General features: G+C 44.4%; 1 protein-coding gene across 1 annotated transcript; it reads right to left on the minus strand.

The window, feature by feature from the left end:
* Positions 1-1545: 1545 nt before the first annotated feature.
* FSD2 (fibronectin type III and SPRY domain containing 2) lies at positions 1546-17440 on the minus strand. The gene is made up of 12 exons (XM_009877017.1): positions 16697-17440; positions 16521-16616; positions 15535-15768; positions 14327-14349; positions 13246-13367; positions 12156-12311; positions 11035-11169; positions 10138-10291; positions 9615-9748; positions 7581-7713; positions 4258-4434; positions 1546-1798 (listed from the first exon to the last, which is right to left on the minus strand). Exons 1-12 carry the CDS (start codon positions 17438-17440, stop codon positions 1546-1548), a joined length of 2361 nt encoding a protein of 786 aa, XP_009875319.1.
* Positions 17441-18536: the final 1096 nt, after the last annotated feature.

The raw sequence follows: 18536 nt of genomic DNA on the forward strand, positions 1-18536 counted from the left end.
TATTCTTATACCTCTGCTCTGTTTCTTATGTGTTCTACTTTTTCAGACATCTACTTGGAAAGAAGAGTGTGGCTCTTTTTGGCAGATAAAGGTAAAATATGTTCCTGGGGTGGAAGCTAAACTCTGAATCAAGGCATACATTTTTAAGCAAAGACCCTTTCTGCCCTGGAAATACCTGAATTTGGGGTAGTACAGAAATGTACTGTGCTTAAATAGCTCAGCGTGGCTAAACCCATTGTCTTTTGAGGCTTGCAGAACAGATAGTCAAGAGAAGATGGTACTAATCATTGCTGCAGTGGCATATTCATCTCCTGTTTTTATGTTTTCTGCAAAGCTGGTTTAGGGGAGACTTCAAGCTCTTTGGGGAAGAACACACCAGCTTTTTGGACACAGTTCTATGTTAAATCTCTTCAGTTTTGCCAGGCTGGTTATCTGTAGAGGCCACTGCCTGATTCTGCCTATCTGCTAGAATGGAAACTTGAACCAATGATTTTTGTAACGACTGTGCAATAATAAATCTCTGGAAAAGCTTCTCTGTTAATGACTCTTGATTGAATTCAGGTAGTTTTGACTACACGAATGAGGCTGTTCAGAGCTAGACAGAACTGCTTGACAGGCAGTGTCTGTCTTGATTGTCTGGTGTCTGGAAATGAAGCCTACACAAGGACGTTTCAGCTGAGTGCTGGGCCAGAGTACTTCCAGACCCTGCTGGGCACCCAGAGGTTCAAGGGCACAGCATCAGGGGTGACAGTTCTTCAGTGCTGGGGGTGAGAACGGATCTGTGAGTGTGGAGGATATACTCAAGTAGAGGTGAGTGTGGCCAGAAAGAGCAAGCCAAGAATTATGCCTTGTTTCTGTATAGGGACAATCAAGCACTGCAAAAAGCCTCAGGTTTCTGTTTTTTCCTTGGATGAATGACTGAGAAGCATGAGCATTCTGTAAAAATGTCTTTTAATACTTCAGAGTGTAGTGCATGCTTGGGTATTTCAGAAAGCTTCACTGTGTATAGTAGGTGCTAACAATTCACACACAAGGGAGTTGTATTTGATTATCTTGTGTCACGGGCTTTGTGTAGCAACAAGAATACTTGATTGTGAGATCAACTTCATGGTTGGAGTTTTCTCAGCTGTCTAGCAGCTGGTTTTGGTTTTCTTTGAAATTTTAGCTATTCAGCAGACATGGGAGTGGAGTTAGTGATTGTTCTGCTACAGGGGAGTTCCATAGGCATCAGATATGTACTGGGGAAACCAGTGATCCAGCTGCCACTGCTACTAAGTGACATTGTCATCTCTGAGAAGGATGGTGTCTGCTTTAAACCGGAGAGTTGTGGGATGCTGATTGGTCTCGTGTCCATAATGGTTTTCTTCTAAGATGCTGCCTAAGAGGACAGAAACTGTTGCAACGACTCAGGCATGGCAGCTGGTTTGGGTCACGGTTGTTTTGAGAGAGAGCTGGTTTATAGGGAGCATGATGGAGCAGTTAATGCTGAAAGAGAGTGTTACTCAATGCAGGTTGCACAACGATGTGGTAGCTGCAGAACACAGGTTATGGGAGAGCAGCCCACGGGGGTACTGCAATTCCACTATGTATCCGTAAGATACCAGGTGTTTCCAAAGCAAAGCAGGGGTGGACGTAATGCTGGAAGTGTGAGTTGAATGTGTAAAGGTGCTGGGCAATATCTGCATTGAAAAATGACAGTCGGCAGTTCTCGTAGTGCAGCAGGATGCCAATCCTTCGAGGGGGCAGAGTAATTCTGATGTCCGGTGTCATCCCACTGTGCAGGAATTCATACTTGTGCCTGTAAGCAAGAAACAGACAAAAAACCTGGGGGCACTCTGGCTGCTCTCAAAGGGAAGTGCTTAGTGCACGTAGGTGTGTTCCAGGGTATGCTTCCTGCTTCAGAGTCCTGTCTCTCTTGTGTGTCCCCTGTGGTTCTTGCCCCTGTGCTGTCCACTTTGCTGAGTGATGGCGGTGTTTGCCAAGGAGCGGTGTGCTCTGCGCTGCCACAGCCTTATCCCGCCCTGCACAGACCTGCCTGTCTAACCTGTGTGGCAGCCCTCCCTCTTGTTTCACATCCCCCTCTGGCTGTGAGTGGGTGGGTAGTAGCCCTTAGATGTGGATGAGGTCAGAGCACACTTGCCCTTAGGTTTGGCCTGAAGTTGTCCCTTTCTCCATGAAGGAGCTCTGCTCTGCTGGGCCACTTAGGCTTGCCCAGAACAGCACTAGTCTTCTCAGCCTTGCCCCTAGGTAGCCGTAGGCACTGCAGAGGAGGGAGTTGGCAAGATGACTCAATCTCATCCTTTCAGGCCCTGCTGTGCTACCCACTTGCTCCCTGAGGGCCTGCGGTGCTGAGCCCTCTTTCTTGCCAGCATTAGGGAAATGGCTCACACCCACCTTCACAGCAGCAGCAAGGGAGCGTAATCCCTTGGGCAGAGGCTGCCTGACTTGCAGTGTGGCTACGTGTCCTCCAAACTGCTGGACATCATTTTTCAAACCCCACTCTGAATAACTTTTATGACTGCTTTTCCTACAAGACCTCCCTGTTCAGCCAGGGCAGTGTTGATGGGGAAGTTCCAGTCTTCATGCTAATTTACCAGAGCGTGGCATCTTCTAATTGTGATTCCTGGAGGCCAGGAAGGTTCTCTGTACATAAGCAGCTTTGCCATGAGGATAGCCCTCTCCTTCACCCTGTAGTCACTGTTTGAGTAACACTGAGGTGTTTTAACTAGTGTGGTATGCTGCAATAAAAATACGAGATTTTCATGGGAACACATGCCTTTCTGAGCAAAACCAAGATTTGTTCAGCTAACTGAGTTGTCTGGCATTTCATAAGGGCTGGCTTCTTCACTAACCACCTCCTTCACCCACACCACTCAAACCTGAGATTTCCCTGCAGAAATAAGTATGACAGTGACTCCAGCTGTCAGTGGCCTAGTTCCCTTTTCTCCTGGAAGACCATGCTCATTGCTCCAGAAGAGTGAGAACAAACCTCAATATACCTCTTAACTCAACATACCAAGGAAATCTAATTTGCTCACAGCATATGGGAGAATCATTAGCTTTAGTGGGTTTGGGCTCCCTCATTAAGCAGCATTTCTTGCTGTGCGGGAGGCAAATGCCAGCCCTGCGAAGGACTCTGGCTGTGCAGCAGGTGCCTGGGGACAAGCATGTGCTCCAGCCAGCAGAGCTGCATCTCACACCTGCCTGTGTGCCGGCAGGCAGAGGACAGGCGGATTTGGGGCTGTGCTGTGCCATCATTACTGTTTAGTGACAGTGCGTGGTGGGGACACCCAGGTGGTGTTGGGAGTCCCTGTGCAAGGGCACCCAGCAGCGCCCTGGCCACTTGAGCAGACTAAGCAGTGAGCCGTTCAGGGAGGCAGTAGGCAATACTTGGGGATGCCTGGGGGTGTGACTTGTTCTCTTGCTCCTGCGTGCTTCACAAAGTGCCCGTATCTCATGTGGGAGTCAAAGGCAGTGATGCTAATGTCATGGTGTCAGAGATAGAGCCATCAGGTTCAGCTGAGACATAAGGGCATTTCTGCATGCAGATACAGCTGTTTGGTACTTCCATAGGTAACAGATGAAAAAAAAAAGGGGAAATGGGTTAAGTTGAAGGAGAATAGATTTAGATTGGACCTTAGGAAGAAATTCTTCAGTATGAGGGAGGCAAGACTTTGGCATAAATTGCCCAGAGATGTTGTGGCTGCCCCCTCCCTGGAGGTGTTCAAGGCCAAGTTGGACAGAGCCTTGAGTAGCCTGAGCTAGTTGAGAGGTGTCCCTGCCCATGACAGGGAGGTTGGGCTGGATGATCTCTAAGGTCCCTTCCAGCCTAGGCCATTCTATGATTCTATGAAAACCAGCTGTGTACAGCTTGGGTTTAGCCAGATACATAATTTCTAGGTTACATGGATCTAGTACTCTCTTGTCTTCCCACTGTGGTTTTGGTGACCTAAACCAAGGCCTTTACAGCTAATTTCTTGAATGTAGATTTTATTCAGGTTTGTTCATGACTCTGCCTATTTCTATATGAGAATGTCATTAAGCAGGAGGATTTGCTTAAAGGTTCCAGAATCCTTCCAACACCAGTTCACGTTGCCAATGATGGAATGTCACAAGCCGCTGGTTAAGTGCTTGGTCTGGGCCTTGGTACAAAATCTGTGGCTGCTCCCTGCAAGTAGGAGCTCTCTGCTGCTCTGTTTGCAGGTGTGTGTGTAGGAGGTGTTCCTGCAGGAGACCTGTAGCCTCCACAGCCCTTACCTTGATGGTGTGATGATATGCCTCATGCACCAGGATGAGTTGTTTGCCCCCAGATAAGCATGTCTTGGAGTGTTTTCAAAAGCCACACCGATTCTGTACTCTGTATCTTCCTCAACTTCCACCTCCCAGTAATGCTTTCCTGGAAATGGGATCAGACTGCCCAGGATCCCTATACACCTGTGGGAGTCAGACAGAAATACGTGCTTTGGCAGGGTCTCTCTGCAATACTTCTTACAATGTTGAGGTATGTAATATGTAATACATATCAACAAACAAAAATCACGTTTGCTGTCTCCTTAGCAGTGCAGCATGGATTTTTGACTACAGTGAAGTCCACATGCTGAGGAACTGACGCAGAACTTGGAGGTTTCTTTGTGACACCCCATTTTTACCTGTGGGTAGCTTTAAATAAATGAGTGCCCTGGGCACTTTGAGGAATAGGGAGAACAGCATCCTATGCTGCATGGATTTTCTGGGAAAGTTATTACTTTCTTAAAAAAAAAAAAAAAAAGAGTGCTCTGGTGAGTCCCAGTATAGCAAGGGAAAAAGGCTACAGATTTTGTATTTTCTCCTCAAACAGCCCAGGGCTTTAAATGTCACTCACCATCAGGATTTGAGCTCTGTAACAGCATGAAACTCAGGGGCAGTTGGGGAGCAGCCCTGCCTACGCTGTGTTTGTCTCCAAACCAGAATTGAACACAGTAGGAAAGCTTGGAATATGCTGAGGTACCTAGGCCGTGAAAAGTTTTAACAGTAGACTGCGATTCATAGCCTTTATGATAGGAGCCATGCAGAAGATAACTCTTTAAAAAGATGTGTAGGAGAGACAGACAAAGAATATACCACAGAGAGACCCTTCAGCTTGACTTATAGGCACAGTCTGAGTCAGAGGGGATGGTCACTGTGAAGATGCAAGTCTACAAAAACATAGCTTCTGAAGCAAGAAAGCTGGGCAAAATAGCCTGTACCAAATGCTTCTGAAAGACCCTAACTTAATTTAAGAGGGCAACATGAGTCCTGTGAGACTATATCCCATTTTTTTTTCCAGGAAAAGTACATGGTGTGTTAGTTGTCGTTGCTGCATCCCAGGGCACAGCAGGTTTCAAAACACACCTTCAGTTTTGGATAGGGAGTAATGCACAACGGGTGGGTTTCTGTGACAGAGTCATCTAAAGTTGTAAATTGCAAAGGCAAAGGATGCTGCTGGCAGACACTGAGCTTGTCTGCCTCTAGGTAATGCTGAGAAAGAGCTGCACTCAGCATTCGGAGGGCCTGATGCGTAAGGATGGGCACGCACAGCGTGACAGCTGTACTCTGCCACCTCAGCAGCAACCCCTTAAAGCAAACATACAGTTCATTGAAAGTGCATGCAAATGTCTTGGGAATAGCTTAAAGGCTGCTGAAATCGGGACTCAGAGAAGCTGTGTTGCTACAGCTTAAGGAGTGATGCAAAATGGATGGGCAAACATCTGTGAACTAAATATTAGCACAGTAATGAGAGTTGCAAAGCCACCAAGGCAAACTCGAGTCAGACAGTAGGAGCTGCTATGGTTAGGAAACACATTAGACTTTTGGAGAACATAGAAACTTCAAAAAGAAGAGTTTGCGGTGTAATTTTCTTGTAGTGTGAGTGTTAGTCATTTCAGCTTGGTGGCTTTTTCTTTTTTTTCTTCACATTATCTTGGCATGAAAGAGCCTTCTGAAAGTTCACAGTGGCATCAAAACCTCAGCCTCAGAGTTCAGAATTAGATAAGTGCCAGCTCTGGCTTTTTATGTGAAACATAAAAGCACCCTGTGGAAGTGGGCTGAAATCCCATTTAGGCTTATCATGATGACTTTAATGAAGAAAACCGTCTATCTCTTAGCTCTTTTCTACCGAGCTGTCTAGTAACATTGCACTTCCATGGAGGGACTAAGTTGTGGGCTTGTATTACTCTGTGCCTACAGATGCCTGTCCTGCTTATCCGTTGTTTCCGTGGTTCTGACTGGAAACATGAATTTAGGCAAGCCAAGTCTCATTCAATGGCAAAAGGCCAGTTCTTTTTTGAACGTAAGTTCCGTAGGCCCAAGTAGTATCAGCTAGATCTTCCAGCAAGAGGTAAGTATTCAGACCCCTCCCCTTTTCCTTGTTTTGGCACTTAAATACCTGTTCGAATGTAGCTCAGTGTGCTCAGTGTGTACGTGATTGTGGCTAGGTGCATCTAGAAACCTTTTTATGAACTTGCATGAACTTCCAAGCGATGCTTAAATTCCACAGAGCAGCTAGAGGGAGAGGGATTTAAACTTAAAAAACTCAATGAGAGCTGCTGGAAGCACCATTAAATACTTCCTGGTATCTATATTTAAAAAAAAAAGAAAAAAAAAAAAGAAAAAAAAGACCAACTGTGCTTGAACTACACAAGCGTCTTTCAAAGAAGAGGGTCAGATGCCCAAAGTACCATTAGGTTTTTTGTCCATTCTGTAGTAGTTGCTGTAGTGAACAAATTTTGTGTAAGATGAGTGGTGTTTTTGGACAGAACCCAAATCCCCACATGTGAAGCCAAGACCAAGGAAAGACGGGCAGACTCCTGCACGTTACGTGCAAGGCTCTGTCGTCTTGGTGGCTTGCAGAGGGCCAAGAGAAGGGGAGCAGCAGCCAAAAGAGAGAAGCAGCTCCTCAAGGCTTGGAAATGTGTAACTGCTGGATCACTGTAATTAAAAGAGAACCTAATAATTATGCAGTTTGTCTTTTTTTAAATCCCACTATATTAAGTGCTATATTAAGAGTATATTGGGTTTGATTATTTTTTTTTTCTTGTGACACTTTCCTCATGTTTTGAGGGCTCTGTAAAGAATTAAATGGGAAGGAAGTTTTGGGATTAATGAAAGTTGATGCACACATCATGCAAAGGGAGATGTTTTATGTATTAGTCACTCCGGAAAATCTCAGAAAAGAGCAGCAAGCCACAGGGAGTTGAGTAATGGTGCTCGGGAACATTAACCCTCGTGAAACTTTGGGACCTGGATAAATGGATACAGAGTTTTAGTCTCCAAGGAGCTATGGGGAAAGCCTACCATTTCAAACTGAATAGATACCCTAGGAGCCCAACCTGAAATACATTAAAATAAATCTGCTTTTCTAAAAGATAAGCAACCCGTATTTTAAAAGGGCCAGCAAAGATGGTTGCAGTTGTTTAACAACACAGTCACTTATGGTTGGAGGTGGGGAGAGCCACAATACCAGTAAACTTTTGTAGTGGATTTGAGTTCAAGGTAGGGGTGCATCCTGGGCAAAGCACAGACAAATCACCTGCGTTAGTTGCAGCTGAAATTCTTCCACATACCTTGTAAAGCTGTTATCGTAAACGGGCAGATCACACTCTGGGTTTTCCAGTTGATCACATGCAATTGTAAATCCATCATCTAGAATCGCCAGTAAAGGGTGGGCTGTGTCCTCATTAAGGCAGAAGTAGGTGCCTGCAAAAGAGAATGCTGGAGGGTAACCCCAGCAACTCCTTATGGCATTAGGGTTTGCAGCAGGGGTGTGGTGTAATGCTGTTTGGATCCTTAGAAAGAATAACCAGTGCTCTAGGAAGAATCTAGCGGACATTTAGAGGACAAGGTTGTCCGTCTGGAGTTTTTCAAATAAATGGGTGTTTTACACCTTAACACTGTTTGATTTTTGAATTGTGAAGAGCAGAAAAGGGGCCTTAACCTAATTTTGAACCCAGCCAGCGCTCAGAGTTGCAGGCATTGCTCAGGAAGTACCCATTCAAAGATGAGGGATCTTCCCTGCAATGGGCTGTCTGGTTTTAAGTCATCTTCCTCAAAGCTGAAGTGGTGTATTTTCAATCGCTGAAAGGAGAAGGGAGCCTTAAAGGGCTCTCCATGACCTCACTTTTCCACGCAAATGCTGGCCACAATTTGAAGAGATGGGATCTCTGCAAAGGTGCCACATGGAGCATCCCTCATGCTTCAGCATCTCCTCATCAACATCAGACCTCAGAGAGGTGAGTCCGTGCCCGTAAAAGTACTTCTGCCTCTCTCCCTTCGGAGACTTCACAAAGCAGGTCTGACACACTGCTCTGATGAGCAGCCACGTGCGTCAGCTGCTGTTTGTGTATCCGTCCCAGTAAGAATCAAAGGTCGTTCCCAGTGTTGGAGGTGAGCGCTTGCAGCTGACAGATCAATTTGCACCAGCTGTTTGCATAATGTAGACTCAGAGAAGACAAATCTCTCCATGCTAATCCCAAATGAAATCATCATAATCAAACTGCAAGTTCCTTCAATGCAAATACAATACAAGCAATGACAGGGCAATTATAGGCATGTGCTACTGAAAACAAACACATGCTGTGCAAGCAGAATTGGCAATTTCAAATATTGAGTTTGATTTAAGCAGCTGAAATACGCGCAAACAGTGTTAACACAATGACAGTCTTCCTCTCCAGGGATTCAAGAATGACTATTACTTTTCTGTGGTGTCACTGATGCGTAGCAGATGGGTTTCTTATTGAAACGCAGCCTTTCGGAGATTAACAGGTGTGTGGTCAGCTTGCTGAATAAGCACAGTTTGCCAAGCTCTCACAGAAGGTGAGGGCAGAAGAGACACGGGTATGGTGTGAATACATCTGCAAGTGATGCAGAAGGTTTGAGATACCCCAGTGAAGTTACAGTGTCATTATAGCAGTGGTGAAGGTGAAAACAGGTGTCCACCAGTAACTCATTAAAATGAGCTTTGATTAGATGGTTGGGAGGAGAAAGGGCTTCTAACTTCCCCTTCGGGGAGAAGGTTCATCCTTGCCCAGTGTGGCACTGTGATCAGAGATGATAAAGCAAAGCTTCCAGCTGAAAGCTGGACTGCCTTTTTCCTGATAAATAAAGGGAACCAGCCCTCAGAGCTTCCCTAGCCAAGCTGGAAATGTTCTAATATATACAGAGGAAGATTTTGCATATCCAAATGGCTCTGGAAAGTGCTGGCTGCCTGTCTCAGCCATGCTTTCCAGCAACAGCAGCATTACAAGGTAATCTCTGAAGTAGAATCACACTGCAGCTTTCTTCATTGGTGTGTCAGTAGTTGGCAATCTGGCAACATCTGGGGACATTGGGTTGATGTTGTCTTTTAAAATGTTTGGAAATTAGTAACCTTCAAGTATTAAATGTACCGGACAGAAATAATTTTAAATTACAGAGCTAAAGCAATGTACTTATTGATACAAAAACGTGGGGTTTTTTCATTCCTAAAATGTTACCAGGTGTGTAATTAGATGTAAGAGATTAGGACCTGATCCAGAGGCCATTGAAACTGGCAGGAATCTTTCTGTTGAGATAATAGATGCTACAACAGGCTGCTGGAGTTGTTCTGAGCTGTACAGTACCTGTGGTGTGTATCAGGACAGGTTCACTTCTTTCACTGGAACCACCCAGGTTTAGGGCTCTAACACAGATGTGATAGCTTTGTCTTGGCTGGAGGTGAATTAGGACTTCACAGTTAGGAATCCCGACAATAGATCTACAGAAAATAAATCCATGGAAAATGATAGGATAGAGAACAAAGGCAGGCCTTTGAGATTACTTTTCTGAACAACAAAGAAGAAATTACATGATCAGCTTCTCTTGTAACCCACCAACACCACTTTACCTTGTACAGCTGTCAGTAGCAGGGGCAAGGGATAATCTGTGACAGACTCCGCAGATTTTTGCATTTGCTTCTGCCTTTTTTCCCATACCCTGTGTAGCCATTTTTTATTAACATCTACACAATTCATTTTACCAAGAGGAATGTTTATGAAGGTGATTTCACCAAAAGGTCATGGGTCCTTTCTTAGTGCTATCTGAAGCCATATGACTTGAAACCATTTAATCTTTACAGGTCAAGGACTAGATAGAATAGTGACTCACTCAGTAACAGTATCTCCATTTTCTTCATCTGTCAGCTTGGACAATTCAACCATGTAGGAATCAACAGGGTTAATGTCTCCAGATTCCCAGCACACCAGTGCTGCGTTTTCACAGCTTAGGATCTTTTTAGTCTTTATGATAGGTGGTGAAGGAGCTAAAAAGTAGGCAAAAGAACAATTATAAACTGTTGCTTGAAGATGCTTGCAACAAACATGCTTTGAAGACTTGAAAAAATAGAACAAAGTTGTTTACTGATACTATGTAGTTTCCCCAATGGACAATAAACAGCCGGCAGGGCAATTAACAGTACTATTCAAAGACTTAATTTGGACTGTCAACATCCCAAGAGAATTAATCAGAGAGGTAACATAGATAGAGACTGGTTACACAACCCTTTTCTTTCTGTCATTGGTTTTATCTTTGTCATAAAGGTGCATATCTTCTCTGCTCCAAGATGTTAAAGACATCTGGAACAAGTGCTTGAAGGTCTCACTCTGACTTGCTCAATTTGATGTCAGGGTTTCACAAAACGTGCTTGATGGAACTGCACTTACAAAGTGCAGCATAGCAGGTAAATGCACAAAATACTTAGAGGCCAATAAAAGGAGGACTCGCAAACACCTGGCAGAATGGGCAGACTTGAGCCTTATACCCAGCTTTTCTAGGTGCTTGCATTTAAATAAATTATTTTGTCTCTGTGCTTCTGTTTCTTCAACTCTGAAACAGGGACAATTGGCCTGAGATGCTCTCCAAATAAAAGCAGAACATTCCCATGCAGTCAGTAGACTTACATCAGAAGAAACAAAGTTCCCAGAAAGCCTTACTGGCATAAAATTCAGAAACGACTGTGAGTTTCACTATGAAGGTCACATAGTCATATGAATAAAATATTTTTACCTGTTACATAAACCTCTCTTTCACTTGGTGGACTGATACCAGAGGCATTTAAAGCACTGGCCCAAAATTCATATTGTGTATTCGGCAACAGATTACTAATGGTGCAGTATGTTTCTTTGACTTTCAATGTATGCTCTGAAATGAAAACAGCAAAGCAGCGGCTTTACATAGTTACCCACTCTTGCCCAAAGCTGCCTCAAATAACGGAGCTAAGGTGTATTGTTTTGTGTGCTGAGCTGAAGAGAGCTCCTTGTGCTGCATACCCTTTGATTAGCTGTCACGCTGTTATACCACTAAGGAGGCATAAATCCAATAATGCATCAGCTTCTGAAGGATCCACATCACTCAGAAAAAAAAGACAAAAATCAAAAAGAAAGGTCACCTATGTTTCACTGATTTTTTTCTAAAACGATCCTGCATGTTGCCACTCCAGGCATGCTGTGTGGTCGGCTCATCCCAGCAGTGAGACAAGAGCTGAAGCTATTTCACTACTCATTTCTTATTCTCCATCTTATAACATTTGAATAGGTTCTGCTTTTCTTTCTGAACTGGCTATTTGGTGCTCTCCTGGCTTCTGCTTTTTCTGGAGAAGTGACTGGGTGTTTTCAGCAAAAGGTTTTGCTGGAGTATTTGTTAGAAAAGGCAGGGACATTTTAGGATGGTTCTGTGTGTGTGTGTTGGTGCATTACAGCCTATTATTAGCACTGAGATAAACTGTGAGATGACTGTGGGTGTTTTGGTGGTTGAGCTTATAATATGATGATTTTCTCTCTTAAAAATGCTGTGCTTTGCAGCAGTACCTGCCTTCCAGGAAAGGAAATGCTGCTCTTGCAACCTGACTCCATCCACTGTCTCCTTCCCACTGCTGCTATCCCAGCTGCTGCCCCATCCTGTCTTTGCTCCTGTGATGGTTCCTTCTGCAATTGCTGGCATGGCAGACGTGACAGGGGAAGGGTGACAAAGCCAGAAGCAAGAAATGTGGTGGCACATCTGGCAGTTTTGGTGGCAGAGGGACTGCACAGAAAGTGCACTCATTGCCATAGCAAGTCCAGAGGTACTTTGGAACGAGCTGCTTTTGCCAGTGCAGGGCTGAGGTGTCCCTTGGATCCAGGCCTCCTTACCTGCTTGTTCATCACTGTGCCTCTCATTGCTCACTGGTTTATAGCACAGCTGGTAGTACTCGACGGTGTCATCTGAGAAGAGGCCCCAGCAGACTCTCAGTGAGGTGCCCGTCGCTGCATTGGGAGCCTGGGGACTGATCACAGGGGCACAAGGAGCTGCAGGGGGGAAAACAGGTCAGTTTTTGACTGTGTAAGCATGGTATGTTGTTCACAGGCAAGCTTCCCTCCTCTCACAAAGATGTTTCCACAAACCCTAGGCATCGGATAGGCTCATATTCCTCCTAAAGGGAGAAGAGTTAGGAGCTGACCCTGTAAACAGTTGCGGATAATAATCAGGTCACTGGTGTATGAACATCTGACACGCAGGGCTCTGCTGCAGACCAGCCCAGGGGCTGGGGAGCCTTTGGAGGAAAAGCAAGGGAAAAACTGTACAACGTGGGGTCAGCAACACAAGCAAACAAGTAGCAAATGCTATTTTACTTTAAGAAAACACGATGTGTGGGCATAAAAATAAAAAAAGCATGGTGTTCCTTCTAGCTATTTGTGGTGTGCCAGAAAAGATTTGAAATCTTTTCTATGTTAATTTTTTTTTCATTATTAGAAATTTGTTTGTATTTTGCTTCATTTCCTGTGGATAATAAGGAAAATTTTGGCTAAACAGCAGAGGAACTAGCCAGTGAAATCTGGTTATTGAGGGGAGCTGTGCTGGTTGTTTAAAGCAGTCTGGTGTCCCTCTGTACTTTCTTCAAGCCACTACAAGGCCAGAGAAGTTATCACTAAGCATGCCTGACCCCTCAACAGAAGGGGTTAGGCTTTTTGAGTCTTCTAGGAAATCATCCAGCAAAAGCAGAGAAGGCCAAACTTGGAAGTTCTGATAATTTTATACTGAAAGCAAATGAAAAAAAGAAAAAACCAAAAAATAGCTTCCAGTGTCTCTGTATATATAGGCAAACAAGAAAATCTAGAGGGAAAACTAGAAGGTAATTCTGTCTTTGCAGTTCTCCTTTAAAAGAAGTAATAGACTTCTCTTTAATGCATATCCCTAATTAAATGTAAATAGGCCTGAAATAATGATCAGATAGCAGAGTACCTGGAATAGTATTAATGGAGTTCATTAGCTGTTCAACTTCAGAGAAATCTATGTGCCGCTCTTCAAAGTCTGGCAGTGTTGAAAGCTCTAAATTCACTTCTTTCTTTAAGAATTCTCCCAGTCTGTAATTGTAGGGGAAAAAAAATGTCTAATTGGAAATACCGCAGTGTCAGAGATTCTTTTTCATGATACTCATTGGTAAGAGGAAAAGAACAACAAACTCCAGAATAACAGCTCTTTCCTTAAAGCACTGTACAAAGCTCAGGCCTCCCATGCCCTTTGCTTGGGAGTAGCCAGCCATACATCCCGCCGGGGCTCCAAGATACCCAACAGAGCTGGATGCTGATGGGACTGAGGGACGACACCTTGCATGCCCTGCTTATGCAGCGAGCTGGCTGCCGCACGCTGCACGCCCACAGGGCAGGTGAGTAAGTTTTCTCCCTCTGTGGGAAGCAAACTTGCATTATTTTGAATTTATAGTGCTATTACTGTTTCAGGACCTCATGGTTCTAGGTGTTGTAAATGTGAAACAAAGGGGTATTTTTTAGCTGTGTTTTCATAAATGATGACAGTAGATTTAAAAATATATTTTTGCAATTGATTTAGTGTGCCTTTAGACTTCTTCCAACCGCTCCTAGCTCTTTGGTATCTGTTTTGAGCTCCCACAGCTTGACTTTCTACACTTCTATGTTAGTCCATAAATAAGCCTGTTACTAATCCATTTAGGGAGCTCAGTTTTAGTGAGATTTGTATCCAGGGCATTTCTTTCAAGATCTTTACCAATCCTGTTTCTCAGTCACTGAAATTAGTTCCTTATGACTAAGCTGAAAACAGTGATTTATTCATGTTCTAACTCCTTTTGGGTTTTTTGAAACTGGCTTAAATCTAGTTTTGAGTGCTAAACTTCACAGAGCAACTCTTCTGCTGCAGTTTAAACCAGAAATACTGAAGATTTCAATAGCTCTAATAGCTTAGGTAACATCCATGGGCCTGAACAGAGTCCAGAACATGCAAGCGTCTCCAACAACAGGTTGGAACAAAAGGAAGAAATGTGGCACAAAATCCCAGACTGTGATACTACCTGTCAACCATGGTTACTGCTGCCTGTAGAAAAAAAAAAGAGAGAGTGTTAAAGACAGAAAAGATACACTTCTTGCATTAGTGCAGTCAGACTACATCATGCTGCTGACCTGTCTTATGTGAATTGTCACAAATGCAGCCCTTAAAGTGAACCTGTTGGCTTTCACCCAGGTCTGAGAACAAAGGCGTGACTAACAGTGCATTTAAATGGACACATCTTGGCTGAATTTGTAGTAAGATAACGTGCAACATCAGGCAGTGACCAGTGCCTACGCATCTAGACTCTGGACTGTATCCTTCATCCATTGTCCAAAGTGCCAAGAGATCCTTCACAAACAAAAAACAGCAACAGCTGGGGAAAAGAACTGCCTTGGAGGGAGTCTGAGCAGTGCACGTTCCTGGAAGACAGGCGTGCAATCCCTGGAGAAACCTAAGCAGCTGAGAGCTCTTCTTGGGTTCCTAGGAGTGATGTAGAACTGTTTACGAGCTAAGGAGAAAATAAGGTTATTCCAGAGACACAGAGGAATGGGAAAAGTCAGCTCATGTGAAGAACTCGGCAGGTTGGAGTGGTACAACAAGCTAATCCATTGAAGTAGACTGGAGGTGTTAGGAGATCTGTTTACTGCCCAGTTCAGAAGTTACAGTGGCTACAGGAATGCTCCCATCCACCTGAGTCACAGGACAGCTCAGATTAGAACAATTATTTTTTTAGCTGCTAAAGAAAAGTAACTTCTTGACACCTCCTTAACAGTGGAATTCATCCATCACTTTGCAGGAGCTCCTGGTATAATTAGTTTGGAGCCTCCTGTTCAGCTGAATTTTCCAACAAAATAAGCAAGAAAAAGAAACATCTTCCAAAATGGTTGCATCAGCCTGCCTGCTGTGAGCCCAGAATACCGCAAGCAAGCTGAGCCTGCATGAGGCAGTGAACACTAAGTGCTTCCAGAGTTTCCCAAGATAAGTTTTTTAGAGAGATATCTCCTCTCTGAACCCCAGTGAGACTCACAAATCATTAAGCATCCAAGTTACAAACTTGTGCTCTTGCTTCTGCATTTTGGCCCCATTATGTTGCCCCGCTAAGTCACTGCCACCGTGCCAAGCACCTGAGGCAGTGAGAGCACCATGGATTGAGAACTCCAAATGCTGTGTAGCAATAAATCCACTCACAAAGAGCACTTAGATGGGGCCTTGCCAGTTAAAGCTCTTTACCTTCATGAAATTGGCTTTGTCATTTTCCCGGCAGAGCTCCTGGGTTGTGTCTGTCAGCTCCTTGCAGGTGTCCAGGTGTTCCCCACAACTGACCAGCTGCCCATACAAAGTTTCCAGCTTCTGTCTCTTCTCTTCCCCCAGTGCTTCCAGCTGTTCTTCGTACTTCTGAGCAAGCACTTGCACGGCATCGTTGTAATGCACCTCAAAGTTCTGCTCCTGCCTCCCAAAGTTTTCCTGCAATGCATTTGGCGGTTTACTCCTTGATGTCAGGCCTGATCCATAGGTCAGACAGAAAATTCTTATTTGGCTCTGCCTAAAATTTGCGTTGCCAGTGAGGCAATGCCAGTAGACAGAGGCTGTAATTCGATTAATTTCCATTTTTAGGGATTTATGCTAATCATTCACCTACACTGAGGCACAAGAGAGTGTTGGATTTGGTTCTGGACATACGAGCATCAGAAATTATAATAAAAACAATGATGCAAGGCAACTATCTCCAACCTAAGCCCAGGGAGCACAGCTAGGGATATATCTTAGCCGTAACCTCCAAAGTGTTTTCACCAACACAATCAAGCTTCCATAAGAGAAACCATGGCAGCCCAGTGGGATCCATGGATTCACACTGGGGGAGCTAAGCAGCTCATGCTGGTACCCTCACTCGTTGCTGGAGGAGTGAGCATTAGGAGGGAAGCATTAGGAAGGAAGATTTAAGAAGCAGGTAGATCACAGGTCCTTGGCCATTTAAAACTAAGATAACCCGAGTGGGATCACTTTATTTTGGAATGGAAGTGTCACTGCAAATGCTTAATGTGGTTTTACTTGCCCACCTAGAAAACTCTTTAGGATGAATTTTCATGAGGCAAACCCCAAGATAACTCTCTGCTCTGTTACTGTAATTACTCACCTTGTTAACAACTGAACACTATGGCTGTCAAAACTCTTCTAACCCCGGTACCACAAAGTTAGCCCAAGAAAAAATGCCTTACCTCTACAGTGATGAAGATTTCCTCCAAGTGACTGGCAAAGTTTTCCAGCTGAGCAATCTGCTCTTCCAACTTGCACATGTTTTTATGAGTCTCCTCCTACCAAAACACCCAGTGTGATTCTTAGTATGCCTGAACACTGTTTCAGAGGCACTGTAGTACGGTTGTATGACTCTTACCTTTTCACTTTCCACGGCACTGGGGAGCTGAGCCACCTCATGATCCTTGTGCTCACCAAACAGTTTGTCGAAAGCTCGGATTGGTGTCTTGCAGGTACAACAAAAAACATCCGCCGCTTCCTCCTCCTCACTGACGGCCTGACTGTTCCACTCATCCGACACACTGCCGCTGCTAAGCCCCTCTTTGGACCATATGGGGCTCTCAGCCTCATCTTCTGCTCTGGCTTTGCTCTGATCTTCATCTTGAGAAGCCTCACTAGGAAGTCCCTGTTTCTTTGTGCTTTGACTTTGATCTTTCACCGGAGAGCTGCTTTTTGATGCTGTATATACAGAGCCTTGTGATCCTGCTTTTTCTGTGCGAGCAGGTGGCCATCTGCTCTCCACATGTCTTCCAAGAAGCTCAAGTTCTTTTTCTCTATCCTCATCAAGTCCATACATCTTAGCCAACTCTGCAACCTCCTTTTCCAAGTCATATCCAGCTTCTTGTGAATGCTGAAATTTTTCACTACTGGATGCAGATTCTGCAGATTCCCTTCTCGTATCCCCCAGAGATCTCTCTTCTTGACAAGATGGCTCTTCAGGAAAGATATCAAACCTCTCCTTTGATCCATAAAGATCCATATGATAAAATATCAATCCTTCAGCCTCAGTGTCACTAGATTCTGGGACTGGTGAGGAAGCTGAACGACTTGGTGTCTGGTCACTAGTTTCACAGTCTTTTGCACTGCCAGATCTGGATGACATCAGTATCCTCAGTGAGGTTTTTGAGATGACAAGTCTCAATCCTGTAAAAGGTAAGAAAGATCCTTAGATACGTACTTAGGTGTCAAGCATGAGTTTTTCTTGCTTAAAAATATATAGATTTAATCAGTTTGGCTGAGGATTGCTCAGGGCCTGGAGGTGGGCATGGGAAAGACCAAAGCTTTGCTTCCAAAGTGAAGCCACAGACAGCTTGTTTCTTCTAACCTCCAAGCAAAGAACAGCAGAGAGCTATCTCTTATGTACACCTTAAGTTTTCTGAGTGGCTCATCTGTGACTGCGACAACTGATTTCCAAACTGTGGAGCAGTCCTGTCCTCAGCTCAACACTGCAACGGGACTTCAGGCACACATAGTTCTGTCCGACTGGAGATGGCCTGGTTTGAAGTCTGCTCACCCTTCAGTTGCAGTCAAGTGCTCTTTCTGAACTGTCAGTCAGGCATACTGTAGGATGCCCTCTCTTGTGACCACTGATGCCACATAACACTCTAGTAAATGCCTTGAAAACTCGTGTTCTGGATTTTTCAAGTTGCCATTCTTGATACTGAAACTTGAGGTTTCTTTTAACATTATTCTCAGCCCAGGTCTCAGGTCCCTTCTATAAAACAGGGAAAATACTGCCCTTTGGAGGTTCTCAGGTGCTGTGAAAGTGTATATTTTAACATTAGTAAAGCTCAGAAAAAAAGACTGATTATGATATCCATGACAAAGCACACAGTAACCTGGAAGCTAGGCAGGTCATTGACCCCTGAATTGAAAAAGTCTGCTCTGACCTGGAGCTTGCACACTTTGTCCATTCTGTGCAATGAGGGAGGTGTGAAAAGAATATTAGATGTGAAATGCAAAGCGGTGTGATAAAGCAGGTGCACACGGGACATTAAAGATGCAAAGGCAGTTTGAAGGCTGACTCCCCAAGTCCATTCTTTCCCACTAGCCTCTATTAACCATGGCACATGAAGTAGTGTTAGTGCAGAGACAGTGCTCTGTCAGAGCTGAAACGTCCCCACAGCCCTCCACTGTTCACCAGCACAAACAAAATCAGGGCTACAGAACTACTCAGGTCCATTTTGTCAGCAATTTAC

This window comes from Apaloderma vittatum, unplaced genomic scaffold (genome assembly GCF_000703405.1).
Source record: "Apaloderma vittatum isolate BGI_N311 unplaced genomic scaffold, ASM70340v1 scaffold44050, whole genome shotgun sequence".
Lineage (NCBI taxonomy): Eukaryota > Metazoa > Chordata > Aves > Trogoniformes > Trogonidae > Apaloderma > Apaloderma vittatum.